At 35.1% G+C, this 20,968-nt stretch overlaps 1 protein-coding gene across 2 annotated transcripts in view; it reads right to left on the bottom strand.

Moving 5' to 3' along the window:
* Positions 1-4,693: 4,693 nt before the first annotated feature.
* Positions 4,694-20,968, bottom strand: part of LOC145682423 (glycine receptor subunit alpha-2-like) — a 51,104-nt gene continuing 34,829 nt past the window's right edge. Inside the window, exons 5-7 of one of the 2 annotated variants that reach the window (XM_081754053.1) lie at positions 19,957-20,158; positions 18,547-18,751; positions 4,694-8,220 (exon numbers count right to left, since the gene is read on the bottom strand). In XM_081754053.1, coding sequence (XP_081610179.1) covers positions 7,972-8,220; positions 18,547-18,751; positions 19,957-20,158 — 656 coding nt within the window. In that variant the 3' untranslated portion in view covers positions 4,694-7,971. Of the gene's footprint in view, positions 8,221-15,483; positions 16,549-18,546; positions 18,752-19,956; positions 20,159-20,968 lie in introns of those variants that run through there. The other variant, XM_081754054.1, reaches the window with a different exon arrangement.

The following is a 20,968-nucleotide window of genomic DNA, read 5'->3' as shown; positions in this document are numbered from 1 at the left end:
TTCCACTTTTTTGTGATTGCGGGGGGCCGGGATGGGGTTCGACCCCTCCTATGATTAATAGTGCGAGAATCACTAAACCGTAAGATAAGAACGCCCGTGATGCTTTCATTTTCGGAATGTTTGAGATTGGAAGTTTTCTCGCGGCACTACAAAACAGGCCAATTCTAGCTCTCCACTGGTCGGTTGAGATTCCCATTGCGTAGGTCACTGAACTTACGAGCTTCACGAAAACACGTCCGCGCTCGACGACTGACACAAAATGCGGCTACAATGACAGATGAATGCACTGGGGAATTGTCGTGATGGAAAAGAACTTTTTTCGTGGGTTAATCGTGGACGTTTTTCTTCCAGCTCAGTTTTTAAACGGCCCAATAACGATGAATAATATTCATCTGTAATAGTTTTCCCCTTTGCTAAATAGTCGACGAGGATTATGCCTTGATAATCCCAAAAGACAGTCGCCATCACTTTTACGGCTGAAGGACGGTCTTCGCCTTCTTTGGTGCAGATTCCCCGCTGGCAACCCACTGTTTGGACTGTGCCTTGGTTTCAGGTGTGTAGTGGTGTATCCTAGAGACCTGCACGGGCCGAATTTTTCGGCCCGAGCCCAATCCAGCCCGAACGTACCTAGGCCCGGCCCAGCCCGGGCCCGAAAAGTTTTGGAGATTTTCGGCCTGAGCCCGGCCCGGCCCGGCCCGATAAGTTTTTCAAAATTCTTGGTCCAAGCCCGGCCCGGGCCCGATAAATTTTAAAACTTTTTGGCCCGACCCCGGCCCGATATTTTTTTTTTAAAATAGCTCGAGCCCCAATCTTTCTCAAAATTTAGTACCAAATTTGACCTAACCCTCAGAAACATTTTCTAAAGTTTGGTTTACAACCTGACGCTTGCCTACCGAATGGTACCATTGCCTCCTAGAACTTTGCCTGTCATCGAGACAACAAAAACTCCATTCCCTGTAACAAAAATCTAACCTTATTGATTTTTAGCATAAAGTGAAGATGGCAATATTGTTTAGCGACAGGCAAAACATTCCCACCCCTTCTTGTCATATTTTGGGTTCAGTGAAGGTCAAGGCCAGAGCTCAATTTACCGCATAATTCCTGCAATCCTCTATAGTGAAAGTGGAGCCGTTAAGCAACACAAACTGTAAATAGCTATTGCATCCTTTGTAACATTTTTCACGGACACACTTCTTCAACGTTTGGTTTTATTCCAATTATCGTTTAACGAAAGTCAATAATTATTAAAGAATTGCAATTGATCGGCCTCAGCCCGGCCCGACCTCAAGAGAAATCAGTGTCGGCCAGCCCAAGCCCGGCCCGGCCCAAAGAAATACCAGTGTCGGCCCGCCCAAGCCCGGCCCGGCCCGGCCCAAAGAAATAACAGTCGGCCCGCCCAAGCCCGGCCCGTGCAGGTCTCTAGTGTATCCACGTTTCGTCCACAGTGACGAAACGACATTTAAAGTCTTATGGATTCCGTTGAAAAAGCCGCAAACCGTCCTGGACTCACACGATTTTGTTTTTGATCCACTGTGAGCAATCGCGGCACCCATCGTGCGGATAGCTTTTTCATGCCCAAGTGTTGATGCAAAATATTATGTACCCTTTCACTAGAGATGCCCACAGCACTAGCAATCTCACGCACCTTCATTCATCTATCATCCATAAGCATATAATGGATTTTCTCAATGATTTTTGGTGTAGTGATCTCGATAGGGCGTCCAGGACGTTCACCGTCACTTTTGCTCATATGGCCACTCCGAATATTTTGAAACCACTTATACACTGTTTTAATCGAAGGTGCATATTCACCATAATGTTTATCTAGCTTCTCCTTTGTCTTCTGAGGCGAAGTACCTTTCATAAAATAATGTTTGATCAGCACACGAAATTCTCTTTCATCCATGTTTGTGATACTCACTTGACTTACCCACTTTAACTGCACGCCAAACATAGACCACTAAACAGATCTGACTGCCACTTGGTGTATGTTCTTCCAAGAGATGTTACTAACTGACAATCACCTCGGTACGCATCAGTGTTGCCCTCTCTCGGACTTTGCACGGACTTATCAAACCGCCATTTGACTTCGGTTCAACAAATTGAGCTTCCTTCAAGTAGCAGTCAATACAAAGAGTTATAAAACCTTAAGAGGCCTAATCACTGCGAAATTAAAATGTCGCTAATTTTAGAGTAATAATGTGATATCTTCAAATAGATAAAAGGTAATCGAAATGTGGAACAAGAGCGCCCTACACAATATTATTTTTCATGAAGTACTGATATCACGAGTCACCTAGTAGCTTTCCTTTTACAGCCACTTTTAAACGCAAAAATTAAAGCCGATTTTCTACATGGCTGGAAATCGAAAGCAGGTAAGTTGTAATGACGGTATCTTATGTAAAATAATATATTTTTTAGCGAGCTGCTGTTCTACTTTTCGATTATCTTTTATCTATTTGAAGATATCACATAATTATTGTAAAACTAACGGTATTTTAATTTAGCCGTGATGGGGCATCTTAATATAGTGGCATTTAGCTAATTGTGTTAATATCGACAAATAAAATTCGATTTTTTGTGTTTTTCGTTTTCTTTTTCTTACATTCTATGAAAATAGGAAAATGGTTATTTTATACAGATTTTTAAATCCGTATAAGAAAAGTAGTATATCAGTGTAGAATTCTTGCTTCTAAATTGTCGATATGAAAATTTATTGAATAAAGAAGTGGAAGTATGACATACTGGTGTATACTGGCTCATTTCCTTCACTGGTAATATGAAGTAACTTTTAAGCTAACCGTCTTCAGTTAATGAAATCAAACCGTGTATTATTGAGATCTTTGGAGCTATAAGAACTTTATTGGCAAGATTGTTGAATGGATCGTAGCTTTCAAACTAACAACACAACATTGCTGCACATCTTGCAAATGAGAACAGAAATAAAACACTGAACTGATGAATAAGACTGTACTACTCCTAAAAATAAATACTTTAGATGTTACGTTTCGATCTTCTAACCAAGATCCCATACACTCTGATGTCAGACATAGAGACAGACAGACAGACAGACAGACATCAGACAGACATAGAGTGTATGTATGATGAGGATCTTGGTTAGAAGATCGAAACGTAACATGTAAAGTATTTATGTCTGATGTGTATGTCTATGTATGTCTTATCTTTGTCTCTCTGTCTGTCTATCTCTCTGTCTGTCTGTCTGTATGTATATATGTCTGACATCAGAGTGTATGGAATCTTGGTTTGAAGATCGAAACGTAACATGTAAAGTATTTATTTTTACGAATAGTACAATCATATTCAGCAGTTCAGTGTTTTATTTCTGATCATAGCTTTCGATAATCATTTTCCACATATACAGTAGTTGTTTCTTGGATTATTCGCCATTTCCCTCCCACTTGTGATGTGTTTGTTGTTGTTGTTGATTTGAGTTTAGCGTCCCGTTCAACAGCGAGGCCATATGAGACGTGGACCTACTGATTAACGTGCGATCCAAACCACATGAGCTCTCGCCGGGAACCGAACCCGGATCTCACTTGTGATGTGAATGGGGAAGTGTTTAAGTAATATCAGTGGTAAGAGTGATAATACCACCAAAGTGCATAGTGAAAATAAAATGTTTTAGTATTTCATATTTTTCAATGCTGCATATAATGTATGGATTTGTTTATATCATTCATTTTTGCTTTATCAATCTTCGCAAAATATAGAATAAATATTTTGGTTGCATGCAATGTATTGGAGTTTCTTTTCCATGGTTGTTGACGTTCCATGAGTCTATTACGTCACTGAATATGTCAATATATAACATTCGCAAAATCGGAAAGAAATCTTATATAATATTATATAATCAGTTTTGGAGATTCACCTATTCAGTATCTTTCTCATAAATTTTAAGTATCGAAAATATCCAATTTTGTGAACATTCAGGGTATTCCTAGATTTTTAAATATTTTTTCTTTAGTATATCAGCCTCCCAAACAAAGGTTACCCTGACCTATGAGTGACCTATTATTCCAGGCTATGTTGTGATTTTAATGCTATCTAAAGTGAAGTGAAGACCAGGAGTAGTAGTATCTGTTACTTTTATAATGATATTCTTACAGGGACTAGAAAGTAGTATTTGTTACAGAACTATGTATGCTTTCCCACCAGTATGTATCTTCTTAAATGCATTTCCACCAGTGTATTTCACAGAATTTCCTTATAGTTTCCATTATCATTACTTTTATTCTTCTGCTTCTATTAGCCAATCACTCAGTAAGGTATTGTGAATTTTCTATACTCTATTGCTTTTCTTTTAACAAACATATATTTACTAAACAATTGAAAGATTTAATAAATTTCTGTATATTTAAATGTTGATCTGTGTTTCACTCGACATATCCGAAATTCTCTGTGTTCTAACTCAATATTGTTAGAGTGGCAAGTTTACTTTCTTTTATATCTAAGAGTACAGTGGAGTCCCGGAAACTCGGTCTAATGTGGACCGCCGAGTTTGTGAAAATGTCGAGTTATGGGGATGAGGTTAGAAAAGGAATAAGTATGAGTGTTTCCTGAGAAAGTACAGTACTATACTTGTATGTATTGGTTCCTTAATACAACAGAGTATAAACTTCCCAAATACCTTTAAACAAAGAAAAAAGTACGTACTTTATGACGGCATAGAGTCTTTACTGTACATGAAAATGAAAATTAAAGAATACACACTGTACAGGAATTTACCTGATAAGACAAACCTCAGAAAAATACTTTATAAAGGCTGTCTATAATAAAAATTAACTTTGCAAAAACTCTCTACCTTTTTTAAAAAAAGAAGTGTGTAATGTCCTGTTGTTTGCTTGTGCCCGAGTTATTCGTGCTGCCGGGTTACAGAGTACCGAGTTTTAGAGAGTCTACAGTAATAGAATTATTTTCAAGAATCATAAGAAAGTCTTGTTACATGAACTCTTCAAATGTGATCATATCTGCACAAATTTACGTCGTTCAGAACGACACATTTAACCCAAATCTGAATTGGTCAGAAGATGGGTTGGAAATGATTTTTACAATCATTTCGTGGGTACTATATAGAAGAACATGACTTATTATTCTTACTTATCAATATTAAACGTAAAGAAAGGGTCCAATGACACTATACTGTTGTAAAGTAATTCTTCCAAGCATAAATTAAAACCAAACACGCAAAAAAGCTGTATAGAAATAGACATGCATATTAAAATATAAAATACTCAAAATAGTGAACGCAAACAAGTGACTCTGTTCCAGATTAAGGATACGAATATTAGAATTTTGCTTAAATTTCTAGAAAGAATAGATAATGGATTGGGAGCCATGATGTCTATATTTACCGAAAATTAAATTTAACTTTGTAAATTTAATGTAAAACTCTTGAAATTTTCAAGCATAGATTTATTCTCATCAAATGAAGATATTGTTTGTAACTGATAAAACACTGTCACAGGACAATATTATCTCACTTAGATATCTAGTAGAGATTATCCACTAAGACCTTAAGGTATCCAAACTGTCATTCACTTTCACAAAAGGATAGAACCTCGTATCCCATAGATAATGTTACGCTAGGTGTAAGAATAACAGATCAATATGACAATAACATATTAACGCAACATTAAAACAAAAACAACCATCAAGGTAATAACAAGAGTGGTTAGCAAGAGCGATCTAAAATTTATCCAATAGATTACATTGTAATGTACAGTTGTATGTAGATGAATATAGATATTTTAGATCCTTAATTTTATGAGGGTAGTTGAATATAGATATTTTAGATCACTGGTTTTATGACGGTAAATGAAGATAAATATTTTAGATCACTGATTTTATGACAGTAGATGAATATAGATATTTTAGATCCTTAATTTTATGAGGGTAGTTGAATATAGATATTTTAGATTCCTGATTTTATCACGGTAGATGAATATAGATATTTTATATAACTGATTTTATGACGGTAGATGAATATAGATATTTCAGTTTACTGATTTTATGAAGCTAGATGAATATAAATACAAGTACTTTAGATCCTTGATTTTATGACAGTAGTTGAATATAGATTTATTAGATCACTGATTTTATGGCGGTAGATGAATATAGATTTATTAGATCACTGATTTTATGTCAGTAGATGAATATAGATATTTTAGATCCTTAATTTTATGAGGGTAGTTGAATATAGATATTTTAGATCACTGGTTTTATGACGGTAAATGAAGATAAATATTTTAGATCACTGATTTTATGACAGTAGATGAATATAGATATTTTAGATCCTTAATTTTATGAGGGTAGTTGAATATAGATATTTTAGATTCCTGATTTTATCACGGTAGATGAATATAGATATTTTATATAACTGACTTTATGACGGTAGATGAATATAGATATTTCAGTTTACTGATTTTATGAAGGTAGATGAATATAAATACAAGTACTTTAGATCCTTGATTTTATGACGGTAGTTGAATATAGATTTATTAGATCACTGATTTTATGTCAGTAGATGAATATAGATATTTTAGATTCCTGATTTTATCATGGTAGATGAATATAGGAATTTTATATCGCTTATTTTATGACGGTAGATGAATATATATATTTTAGATCCCTAATTTTATGCCGGTAGACGAATATAGATATTTTAAATCCTTGATTTTATGACGGTAGATGAATATTGATATTTTAGATCCTTGATTTTATTAGGGTAGTTGAATATATATATTTTAGATCACTGGTTTTATCACGGTAGATGAATATAGGAATTTTATTTCACTCATTTTATGACGGTAGATGAATATAGATATTTCAGTTCACTGATTTTATGCCGGTAGATTAATTTAGATATTTTAGATCACTGATTTTATGGCGGTAGATTAACATAGATATTTTAGATTCCTGATTTTATCACGGTAGATGAATATAGATATTTTATATAACTGATTTTATGACGGTAGATGAATATAGATATTTCAGTTTACTGATTTTATGAAGGTAGATGAATATAAATACAAGTACTTTAGATCCGTGATTTTATGACGGTAGTTGAATATAGATTTATTAGATCACTGATTTTATGTCAGTAGATGAATATAGATATTTTAGATTCCTGATTTTATCATGGTAGATGAATATAGGAATTTTATATCACTCATTTTATGACGGTAGATGAATATAGATATTTTAGATCCCTAATTTTATGCCGGTAGATGAATATAGATATTTTAAATCCTTGATTTTATGACGGTAGATGAATATTGATATTTTAGATCCTTGATTTTATTAGGGTAGTTGAATATAGATATTTTAGATCACAGATTTTATGACGGTAAATGAAAATAAATATTTTAGATCGCTGATTTTATGACAGTAGATGAATATAGATATTTTAGATCCTTAATTTTATGAGGGTAGTTGAAGATAGATATTTTAGATCAACGGTTTTATGACGGTAGATGAATATAGATATTTTAGATCCCTGGTTTTATGCCGGTAGATGAATATAAATATTTTAAATCCTTGATTTTATTACGGTAGATGAATATAGATATTTTAGATCACTGATTTTATGACGATAGATGAATGTAGATATTTCAGTTTACTGACTTTATGAAGGTGGATGAATACAAATACTTTGGATCGTTGATTTTATGACGGTAGTTGAATATAGATATATTAAAACACTGGTTTTATGTAAGTAGTTGAATATAGATATATTAGATCACCGATTTTAAGGCGATAGATAAATATCTAGGATTCGTAAGATCGTATTTTGTCATCTGATGCGTGTAAGATACTCTAAAACATACTATTGCATTGAATACATATAGTACAGATATTCATATCTAAATTAACCATGCGATAAGGTACCAAAATTAGCTCATTCATAGTGATGGAGTGAGTTTGGTTTACAAATGTCATCATAATATATGATTATTTGCCAAGTTCTTGCTCCTTCCAACAATCGTGAAGTGGTTTCCATGTAGAAGCATTCTCTACATTATACTCATTCATAATACATGTGACATATATGCATAAACACACCACGAACGTTATGGGGAACAAAAATATAGAAATTCTGTCTTGGATACCCCAAGGTTGTTCGTCACTTGATGTGAGACAACGCTTGATTGCAGTTGACATCCTCTTCATAAAACCACTTCGAACATCCTTCTTAATGCTCTGGGAAATGAAAGATTATATTACTTTTGTAATTCATAAATTGTATTGACAAAGTAAATATGTAGTCACTGAATATGTAGCTATGATCTTGTAATAAAACATATTAGGTTTGTCAACATAACAGTTTGTGGAATGATTCCTTAATTATACCATAATAATTCTTACAATTACTCAAAGGATTCATTAAAAATATTTTAACAAAGATAAGATGTAACCATGGAAGCAAGAAATAGGAACAATGTAAAGTAATTAATAGTTAACTTTAGCTTCATTTCAGGAATTTAGAAAATAAATTATTTAGAATTTACTGTACAAGACGTTATTTTTAAAAAAATGATGAAGAGTGGCCTTCTGTTAGAGACACATATGTATGAGTACAGAGTTTGTTGTTTATGTAGAAGAAAAATGCGTGGAATTTAATCAATCAACTCTAAAAAAATCAAATTATATAGATATGTAAGATCCATAATTGTAATAGAATCACATTCCCTTATAATTAATACATTTTAAAATAATATTATCAAGTAACTCTACATAAGCAAACAAAAACAACATATAATATAGAAAAATAATGTATTATGTAAATAGCTCAGATCCCCTGTTCCCTCTTCTTCGTGATTAATTCTCTTATGAACGATAAGACAACAATGGAGATTCACGATTCAGATTTGGTGGTTTCAGAAACTTCAAAATTGTTTATCTAATACACTAGGCTCTCGCTAATACGGCCCTCAGTAGTCCGGCCTGTCAGTAATCAGGCGCGCATCCAACCAAAAATGCGTGAACAATTAATTATCGTGCGCATGCGCAACAATACTTAGTTAAACAATGCTTTATATGCTGTACGTATTCAAAATTGTAGCATTTCTTTTGCAGTTCGGAATCATGTGTTCTAAAAGGAAACACGTTACGTTAGACCTCAAGCAGAAACTCGAAATTTTAGATAGTTAAATCGAGGTTCTTAGCAGAAAGCCATTGCTGCTGAGTTCAATGTTGGACAAGCAACTATTTATGACATCAAAAAGAAGAACTCAATAATCCGGCATTTCTGCGAATCCGGCACCCATATGTGCCAGGAATGGCCGGATTAGTATATATGGGTAATATTGTCTAGTATATATGGGTAATTTTAATATTGTAACATACAACAAGTTCTCGGTTTTATAATAGTTGTATTCGAATTTTATAGTTCCTTCAAAAGTGTATCTAGAGATAGTTCTATCTTGTTCTTGAAACTTCTTTTTTCAAGTTTATAATTTCTAGAAAATATAGCTAGAAATAATGAGTTCTTGTTTTCACAGAAACTTAAAAAGTTATCTAGAGGTAAGAATGAGTTCTTGCTTTTACACTATATTTTCCTTAGAATTTTATAATTTCTAAAAAGTGTATCAGTATCCTTTAGTTCAAGGTAACCAATCAATATAATAATAATAAATTATCAATATAATATCAATTAATAATAACCAATTAATATAATAATAATCATAACCAATCAATAATAATAAATTGTTCTATTTTTAGTTTACATTTGAATTTTTAGAAAGTTTAAAAATATTTTTTGATATTAAAATGAGACTAGGTTATTTCATTTTCATTTTGAAACGTCAAGAAGTGTATGTGTGTAGGAATAATTATCATGTGTTTTTTCCTGGTTGTTTTAGTTGTATTTTAATATACATTTTAAATTTATTTCCTAGGTTTAGTTTACCAAAATTCTTTTATATATTCACACCGTCCGTCTGTCCGTTCGAAAGACAAAAATCTCAAGACTTAGTTATAAATCGCCATCAATTTTGAGCAAGTTGTTGAGAATCAAATGTTCGCAATCGACTTCGTTGTTACAAATGGTATTCAAAACCAAAAAGTTAGAAATCAAAAGAAATAATCTTCAAACAAACACGAAGTGTTAAAAATCAATAGAAATTATAATCAAACAAACACGAAGTGTTAGAAATCAATAGAAATATTCAAACACGAAGTGTTGGAAATTAATAGAAATGGTATTCAAATACAAAGTGTTGGAAATTAATAGAAATGGTATTCAAATACAAAGTGTTAGAAAACAATGGAAACGGTATTCAAATACAAAGTGTTAGAAAACAATAGAAATTATATTCAAAAACGAAGTGTTAGAAAACAATAGAAATTATATTCAAAAACGAAATATTAGAAATCAATAGAAATGATATTCAATCACGAAGTGTTAGAAATCAATAGAAATGATATTCAAACACGAAGTTTTAGAAATCGATAGAAATGGTATCCAAACACGAAGTGTTAGAAATCGATAGAAATGATATCCAAACGCGAAGTGTTAGAAATCGATAGAAATGGTATTCAAACACGAAGTGTTAGAAATCGATAGAAATGGTATTCGAACACTAAGTATTAGAAATCTATATAAATGGTATTCAAACACGAAGTGTTAGAAATTGTATTCAAACACGAAGCGTTAGAAATGAATAGAAATTGGATTCAAACACGAAGTGTTAGAAATGAATAGAAATTGTATTCAAACACGAAGTGTTAGAAATCAATAGAAATGGTATTCAAATGTAAAGTGTTAGAAACGAATAGAAATGGTATTCAAATACGAAATGTTATAAATCAATAGCAAAGAAATTCAAACACGAAGTGTTAGAAATCATTTTTGGTTATGTATTTGATCACCAAGAAGCAAAAACGGTAACAGATAGCGAGAAGTAGTTTCCTGGGATTGACTAAGCATCCCAAGAATATATTCCATCTCAGAATATATTCCATATTATACCACTTGCTGTCAGTATTGATTGAAAAATTGTCGGATCATACAATCCAAACTCTTTCATGTAGTGTATATTCTTCCTTCTTCATTAATTTGTTTATACAAATTATAGGAAGCATAGCAGGGCCGTAACTTGTGGGGGGCAGGGAAACTTCCCGCCGTTTTAGGGGACCCATTTTAAGACAAAATTTTCTTACTCCATATGCGATACGATCATGAAATAATAAATGAAGCATCAGACAGGTTTACTACATTACATAAACAAAACAGCGCACAAAAGGTAAATAAAAGAATGAGTCATGGGCCCATTTCAGTAAAAAAAATGTCTACTAATAGGGGTCCTAGAAACAATATTTATTCGTATGGATTTGTGATTTGTCAATATTGTCCCCTTAATTAATTTGTCATGAACGGGCCCAGGGGCGGAACTAACGGCCCCAGAGACCATGCTGTGCGAGAGGGCCCACAGGCTACGGGGCCCCATAAAGAGTAAGAGAAAGATAGAAAAAGATGTCCCAAGAATTAGAAAAGCAACATTTTCTATGGGCCCCAAATACACGTATTAATGCTTGTGCCCCCCCCCCACCACCACCAGAAAAATCTAACAAGGAGAAGGCACACTTTGATAAGTGAACTTCGGGGCCATTTTTTTTCGAGGTGGTAGTGCACATTTAAAGAGTTAACATTATAAACTGGGAGAGTGCAATGGGCAAAAATGACGGAGAAAAAACGTCTTAAAGTTTTCTAGTCGACGCATATATCGCACGACGCGCCAAGTTCTCAAGTGACGGCGTGGCAGAGTGAGAAAAATCAGCGACTCAAGGCAAAGGGTCCCGGGTTCGATTCTCGTTCGAGTCAAACTTTTTTCTTGTTTTTTGCTTCAACCAATAAAAAATGAAATGAAATGAAATCTTTGAGTTTTACGTCCCACGGTTATGACGGTTAGGCTAAAGGAGACGGTGATGATGATAAATGAATGAAATGGTGGAATGAAGAAAGTGGGAGGAAACGGGAGAACCCCGAGAAAACTCACGAGCACGGTGTTTGTCCACCACAAAGTCCACACGGCGCGAGCTGGGATCGAACCAGGGACCCCAAGAGCCGGAGGTGAACGCTCTACCACTTTTTTTTTAAAAAAAACTTCCTGTTTTATTTTCTACTTTTACCACTTTTCAGGACTACTAGCCTCGACAGGACACGAACACAGAAACATCGAGGACAGTTAAAATTCCACCCTTGCTCTTCAGAGGGATTCGAACCTTCAATGGGTTTCGCCTCACGATTGTCAGCCTAACGCCTCAGACCGCTCGACTAAACCCACCAGTACCACTGAGCCACCGCGTCAACCAATAAAGTGGGCATTTGTAACTATAAGTAAAATATTAATTCACCATGTTTATAATGAATAAAACAATAGAAATTTTCAAACACTTGTAAATTCTTTTGATGTTCCATGTTAACTAGAAACAAAATGTAATCTCTTCCGTAATTATTATTGTTACTGCAGTCGTGTAAAAAATGCTCTTGAAGCTTAGTGTCTACATCTGTTCACAGTGTGAGAATTACAAGGGAAATGAGGGTGAAATCTGCTTTGGTTATAGCAACATCCAGTATTATCAAAGGGAATTTCCCCCTTCAATTCCTTTGTAAATCGCACACTGTCAACAGATGTAGACACGAAGCGTCAAGAACATTTATTACACAACGACTGTCGTCAAGAGCGCCGATCATAGTGGCCCGTCCCGCCCAAGCTCATGTGGGCCCCGTGTATTTTTATGAATATGTACTTTTTATTGTTACATGTATTGTATATATTTCTATGAATATTCCCTCATAATTTACAGAGAAATAGGCGCCGTTGACTGTCGTAACCATAATACAACTCGTGATATCAGTATATTTACGGAATAGATTAAATTTTCTTGCTAGTTAACATGGAACATTGAAAGATTTTACAAGTGGTTTTAAAATTTCTATTGTTTTATTCATTACAAACATATGGTGAATTAATATTTTATTTACAGTTACAAATGGTTACTTTATTAATTGAAGCAAAAAATAAAACAAGAATTGACTCGAACCCGGGACCCTTTGAATATGAGTTGCACACTTTACTCACTCTGCCACGCCGTCACTTGGTAAATTTGCGCGTCGAACAGTATATGTGGCGTGTAGAAAACTTTGGAAGACGGTTTTTCTTTCTTACTTTTGCCCATTGCGCTATCCCAGTTTGTAATATTAACTCTTTAAATGTACACTACCTCCTCGCAGAAAATGGCCCCGAAGTTTACTTACCAAAGTCTGCCTCCTCCTTGTAAGTTACGGCGCTGAGGCGTAGGTTCTAATATCGTCTGTTTTCTCTTTACTATGTAGATCTAACTAGAAATTAACCTAAGCACATTCTTAGCATAATTTTGTTTCATGTTCGTTTTACATAGAGTTTTCTCATTTATCTGAAGCAAGAACGTGTTTCAGAAATAAAACATATTTAAAAATATTAAGCTTTTGCACTTCCAAACTATGTTATGCATAAGTGTCGGAAGTGTTATAGAACTGCTTTTTTCCCTCCGTCAGTCGACAGATATCAGAACAAAAACTATAAAAGAAATATCGAGATGATGTTTGGTGAAATCGATTCAGCGTCCTAAGAAAAAAGTTATATTTCTTCCGTTAACTCACCACTCAAGTCGGGAGTAATTCAAATTAATGATTTGCTGTTCCAATAAATTTATCGCCATAGAGCGAAAACGGTAATATACACTTGCACAGTATATCGACGTTTTTCTCCAATCAATTCAGTATCTTAAGAGAACATATCATCACAACCCGCAACACTCTACTAAAATCGATAGTAGTTCAAATGCATTACTACTTCCAGGATCAATACTGACTTCCGTTGAGTAAAATCAGTAAGGGATATCGAGTTGCATTTTCCTTGTTATCAATTCACCTTCCCCATAGTAGGTTCTATCTCTTCCCTTACCTCTCTATTGAATCGGAAAGTGGTTGAAAATCAAACATTTTCGATTTCAACTTTTATTGCCATACAACAAAAATCATAATAGATAGAGCCAATAGGTTGTCCTGCAATCTGTTCAGGTTCTCAAATGTACATACCATCACAACCTGCATCACGCTACAAAAACCCGGAAGCGGCTGAAAATAAATACTACCTCCTGTTTCAACACTATTTTCCGTAGAGCAGTGATGATAAGAGTTATTCAGACGCAATTTCTTGCAATCGATTTAGCTTCCCAAGGGTAGGTTCTATCTCTATTCATAATTGTTCATTCGATCCGAAATTGGTTCAAATTAATAATTTCCGGTTTCATCCTTTATCGCCAGGGAACAGAAACAAAAAGGCATAACAAGTAATAGCTTTTTTCATGTGGATTCAATGTACAAGGAACAGGTTATATTTTTGATCTTAATAAATCTATTGCATTTAGTAGTTCTAGGTGTACAGCTTCAAGGTTGAGTATTTAATTCTCATAGTTTGGAAGTCAACGGTAGTTTTACAGTGTGTAAAGAAACTCATTTGTTTTCTATTTACAATGAGCTCCAAAACACGAAATTATTTTAGATTGGAATCAGGAGTCAGCAGCTAATAGGAAGAAGTGGTAGGAAACGGGAGAACCCCGAGAAAAGCCACGCACACCGTGTTTGTCCACCACAAAGTTCACTTGGAGGGGGCTGGGATCGAACCAGGGACCGCAAGCACTGCCCGAATTTTGAGTTAGATAAAATCACGAATCTGATATGGCTCCAGATCTGAAATATCGAGTTGTTACTCATATAGTTCCATGAGCCGTGGTTACTCAAAAGCTGACATAAAACCTCTCGGCTGCTAGTTTTGTGATCTCTATCATTCCTTGGATAAAGGTCAAGTAGGTAAAGCTAAGAATGCATTTCAACCACTGACTATGATGAATGGAACTCTTTACAGTCACTTAAGGCAACCGACCTCGCATTTTGTTGGCTCATTTGCTTGATCAGCTAGCAAAGATATGTCATACAGTACAGATTTTATCATTTTAATGTAGATCTGTAGCAGATACGTTTCCAAAACAGAGTATTTTAGTCCAAATAGGCGAATTAGGTATCCGCCTAGGGCACTCTGACGCATGATTTTATTTATTTTTATTATTTATTTATTGCTTTACAAAGTTCGGAACATTAATAAGGCAAATAGTTAAAGCTATGTAAGAAAATTAAAGTTATAACTATCGTATATGACAACAAGTGGTAACAAGCTTTACATTGTACTTGATCGCAATGGAAATAACATTAACTTACGTTCAGGGAAAGAGGATATTTTTGTTTAGGTGAAAGTTATTTATTTACAAAAAAAGAATCAATAATATCCCTAAATTAGAGGGCGAAAAAATCTAACAGTTGTAAAAGAAAAGAACATCACCTATGTTGTCAAGGTACCTAGATTCGGCCCTGTAAGGGAGGATATATATAGGATCTAAGGTGCAGCCAAATAAAACACTCCATTTCCATGTACAGGCTTTATTACTGGCTATAGTTATATATAATGACCATTGCTCTTGAGGCACTTATTCCACCTTGACACGAGATTACGAATGCCCTGGAAGAACTCCATGGATTGAATATGGAACCACTTTGTCACAGCTTGCTTGTACGTCTTCATCCGATCCATAGTGTTTCTTCATTAGCCCAAAAACATGGAAATAATAAGGACTCAAGTCAGGACTATACGAAGGGTGGTTTAGCACTTCCCATCTTTACGACGCCAAAAGATCTTGTGTCACCAAAAGCTGAGGCCGGGCATTGTCATGCAATAAAGTGTCCTTTATGAGGTTACCCCGGCATTTATTCTTGATTGATAGTCGCAGCCGACGATGACTGTCACTGTATTTGTTGGCGTTTATTGTTTCTCCTTTGGGGAGGAACTCCACTAACAAAGGCCCCTGTTCGTCTAAGAAAACAGTCACTATAACCTTAGTACCCCGTGTTGTGGAACAGATTATCTTTGGTTTAGGCGACCCTGCATAGCTCCACTGCATACTCTCACCTTTGGATTCCGGTTGAAAAAGTGTGTTTATGGATTCATCTCCGGCAATGATCTTTCCAAGGAAATTGTCGTCCTCGTTCTAATATCGCGTCAAATGGTTCGGCGATATTCCCATTCTATTGTATCGCTGTTCCTCGAACAAACACTTGGGGACCCATTGAGCACAAACCTTTCGGTTCATGGGACACCTGTTCTTGATCAGTAATGACATCCAAGGAGACCCGTGTATCAGTTTGAATGCAATTATCAATGGCAGCAACTCTCTCATCAGGAATACGATTCGTCACTTGCCCAGGTCGCGCATCATTGGTCAGTGTCTCCCTGCAACCACGAAAACACCGACACCACTTTCGCACTCTTTTGTCTGAAACACACTTCGCACCATACACACCCTGCATTCTCCTGTGTATGTTCGCTGGATGGGCACCTTCCGCACAAAGAGAGCGTATCACACCCCGCTGTTCTTCCTTGGTAACGTTGGTCACTGGCTCCTCCATTGGTGTCACATGGCGCCACGTTTTACCTTGTGGAGAGAAAGGAACATTGATAACTAACCAACCTCTACTAACGTGCCACACTACGCCTGTAACATTTATGGCCTACACATTTGTGGATATAGACAGCAAACAGGACTAACATCTTCCTCAACAGGTTGTCCGGATATTTGCAATTGGACCTTTTCATTTGTCTGAACCTTATATTTAATCAGCACCATTGTTTGTTGCGTGCAAAGAGTAACAACGGTTTGAACAGAGGCAAACACGTATAATATAGTAAATCAGGTCTTCTGGTACAGTTTCCCGGATTTTGTAATTTAACAATATTCGTAAAATACCTCTGCATTTTACATACTTGCAGAGGTATAATACAATCTCACAGGCACATAAACTTAACTTCGTTTAGCATGTGATCATAATCATTAACTGTATAATTAAATAACTAGATTCGTACAAAACTGAACTAAAAATAATGATCTCCAAAAGTAAACATGCAATGCTTTGATATATATCAATACATATGTCGTACATATTTGGATTGTGATGCAAGCAAGTAAGTCAATGCAGATTAAGATTGTCCAAGTTCGAAATGGGATGAAATCCGTTAATTCTACAAGAAATAGGCACTTATATACATAACATATTAATGGGGACACCTCCGAAGTAAATCAAAAGGTTGTATTTTCTGTTCTAAACTGTTATGAAAGTAGTTTGCATAAATTTAAATGATAACATGTTTTGTGTGTGAATAAGGGTTTCAGTAATTTATCCTGTTACTTTAGATGGAGTATTAGGGTGTGAGGAAATCCACTTCAAAATGTATGTGTAATAAATTATCTTAGTTAACATACATGACAAATATAGTTAACACATCAACTTTTAAAGAAGGATTTCCAAACGCTATAGTAATGCTCAGAATTATCTAGCTACCGTCTAACACCAAATTATGTGCAAATTCGCTTGTAATGATATTCACATAAAATATAAAATATAATGAGGGGCTCTCAAATAGATCTATGGCTTGATGTGGATGATGGGAAGTCATGAAGAGTCTTCTTCCTCTAATTCGGTTGTTCTCAATCTGATTCCTATAACGACCCCATTTTATCATATCCACTTGCCAGCCACCCCTTTATAATTTCTGGTTTGTAATAAGCTTGTATGGGATTTTTAATATACTTATTGCGGAGACCTCACGATATCTATCTATTTCTATAACAGTAGAATCCATTTCTTGTATATAGTGGATTCAGTAACTCCCCTAAAAGCGAATGGATTAAAACCTAATTTGGTGAGTTCATTCATATTACAAATATCGAATCCGATCTGTCATACTGTTTCAAAATGAATACCATTGTCCGGAGTGTTTTTCTTCCATGATAAACGTTAAACCAAAGTCAAGAAATCGCTTATCAGTTGAAAATGGCTTGATAATGTGCGTCACATACATTAAACCGGACATTGCCGCACTAGTGAAATCATACCATGCTTAGGTATCTTATTAGCTTCCAATTTTAATTCTATTTCAATATGCAGGTTTTATTGCATTTGTATTTTTCTGGTATTTCAAAATGCAGTTCTCATTAGTTCCATATCGTACTTCTTCCATTTAAATTGATTTTTAATCAACTCTGCACCTGTTGAAAATGTTCAGTAGAACTATTTTTTGTTATGTTTAAGAGTATGTATAAAAATAAAAAATATGCCTATCAGAATAAAATTCAAAATGATATTTAAATAAATTTCCCGGTATTAGATTATATTTAATCTAATTATGTTAGATTATATTTATCTCTTCCACTTATCTTCGCGACCCCATGAAACCCTATAGCGACTCCTATTTTGAGAAGCTTTGCTCTAGTTGTATTAAAGCGAACATGTATTTGTTTACTATGCTGATGTGTTAGTTAATTTCTTCTTTGGAATTAAATCCGAATTGTATCAAAAGGTAATTATTTTATCATAGTATTTTTGATTGTATGGATTAACCTGAAGGGATGAGAAAAATAAATTATATTTATTACCGTCTGTTGGGTCTGTATGTCGAAAAGGTTCCTCCTTGCCAACAACTCTAAATTCTTACTTCTGTACATTACTTTATTCATCTTTGATTTCCTGGTCAAAATTAGGATGTATATGTATTCCACTACAGCTAAGAAGAGGAATATGATGCAGATCACTAGCCATGCCTCAGCACAAGTTATGCCAAGCGATGGAGGTGATGATGCCCTGTAAAATGAAAAGACAGATAATACTATACTTTTAAAATATTAAAAATAAACTTATGTGTTACAGATACAGAACTAACTAACTAACTCTATGACCTATGGAACCCAGAGGTTCAATGCCACGTTCACAAAAGCTCTCCACTGACTTCTATCCTTAGCTAATTCCATCCAGTTTCTACTTTGAATTCCTATCTCTGCGAGATTCATCTTAATATTGTCCTCCCATCTGCGCCTAGGTCTTCCTAATGATCGTTTTCGGATGGGTCTTCCAGTCAAGATTTTGAAAGCGTTTCTACTTTCTTCCATTCTAGCTACATGACGTGCCCACCTAAGCCTTCTAGACTTGACAACCCTAACAATGTTGGTTAAACCGTATAAATTATGTAGTTCCTCGTTATGAAGTTTCCGCCATTCCCCATTCCCGTTCCTCTTGGTTCTTCTCAGGATCTTGTTCTCAAATGTTTTCAGTCTATGTTCTTCCCTCAGAGTTCCCTCTTTGTTAATCTTGAAATGCTCATACCTTTTATGCCGGAGACTATAAACGCCACGATTATACAAGACTTCTATTTCCATTGACTATTTTTTCTAAGAAAACATAAATTGAATTCTTTAAATCCCAAAATTTAGAGGTCTTGTCATTATTTATGACACTGATTTGCAATTAATTCTGAATTGTATATTCTCTTTCTCTGTAATTTGATTACGAATTCGACCAGTATTTCTTATAATGTTAGTATTGTATAATGTATATATGTGGCAAAGACATGTATATATGTGGCAAATTTCGTGTCAAAAGAGCAGTAAATAAAAACAATAAACAAAAAAACCTTTCTTGTTCATTAGCAACATTTTGTTTTACTCATTCTAATTTTCTTATTTATAATTCTTTTCCTATGAAATGTACCACAAATATACATTTCCCAATTACACACATAGTATCAGTATTAAAAATACCCTGCAAAATCATTATCAAATTATATTCTCGCAAGAAGACAGTTATAGATATGCGAGAATCATTTTGGACATGAGTGTACCTAGAAGTTAGAGAAAGCTGGTTTTGTATGTAACATGGACATGTATGTAACATATTGCTCCAATGTAACTTATTCTGATAATTAAGTTTTATATCAAAATGTATTTTGTAAGATATAGTGAAATAGCCGATATGAAGATAGAGTAATGAAATGATATAGACTGTGAACTCACCTATTAGCCACCAACATTGTGATGAGTGACAGTAGATTGGTTACGAGTAGCGCCATTCTCCCAGGAACCATTTCTGGTGCAACAGCAAAGCTTCCCCATGACAGAATGACGAAGATAGTACTTGGAAGATATAACTGTATCAGATGACTCTTAATCTGACGTTCTAAACTTACAAGCACCCTAAGGAGGAGTACAGTTCTGCCTGGAGAAAGAGGAAACATAATTACTTGAAATGCTTAAAATATGTGAATATATAACAGATAAATATACGTACACTTGATATTATGGTTCATTGCTTCATAGCCACTTCTAACATAAGGACTGTTTACTAGCAGAAATAGTTAGCATTTATCATCATTTTTCAGAATAAAGGTTAAGAGGCCCCATCACGACAAAATTAAAATACCGCTAATTTTACAGTAATTATGTGACATTGGAACAAGAGCTCGCTAGACAATGTTATTTTATATGCGATACCGAGATCGGTACCAAGCGCCTCCACCATGTAAAACTTTGTCCCATATAGGTTATAGGTAGAGCGTTAATAAAAAGAGCGTCCGGAATCAACTCCCACTACCGGCTTTCATTATAAAATTTCACTATAACGGTATTTTACAAAAATACTACAAAGATAATAAGTTTGCAAGGTTAGATATAGGTAGTCCTTGACCGTGAGGTTGCAGACAGGATCTCTACAGAGCTCCGTAGCAGACTAAGCATGGCACCCAATGCTCCAATTAATGACCCAATGCTCCATGGCAAGCAGAGGGATGGTTAGGTGAGCACAGAGCCCCTAACAGGCTAAATGGCTTAGGTTAGGATTCCCAGACAGAGCCCGGAAGCAGACTAAGCTAGGAGAAAGGGAAAGCCAAAAGTCCCGAAGCAGACATTAGGCCTAGGGTTAAGTTACTCCTAATGTTCCGAAGCAAACAGAAGGAGGAACACCAGAGAACTGGTACTGGTCCGCTGCCGGCTGGTGAATTTATAGATCTCCAGACGGTGGTGGCGCTGC

Source organism: Thermobia domestica, chromosome 3 (assembly GCF_964235325.1).
Source record: "Thermobia domestica chromosome 3, izTheDome1.hap1.1, whole genome shotgun sequence".
Taxonomy (NCBI): domain Eukaryota; kingdom Metazoa; phylum Arthropoda; class Insecta; order Zygentoma; family Lepismatidae; genus Thermobia; species Thermobia domestica.
The sequence above is the reverse complement of the archived record's forward strand: the minus strand, read 5'-3'. Positions and strand labels throughout refer to the sequence as shown.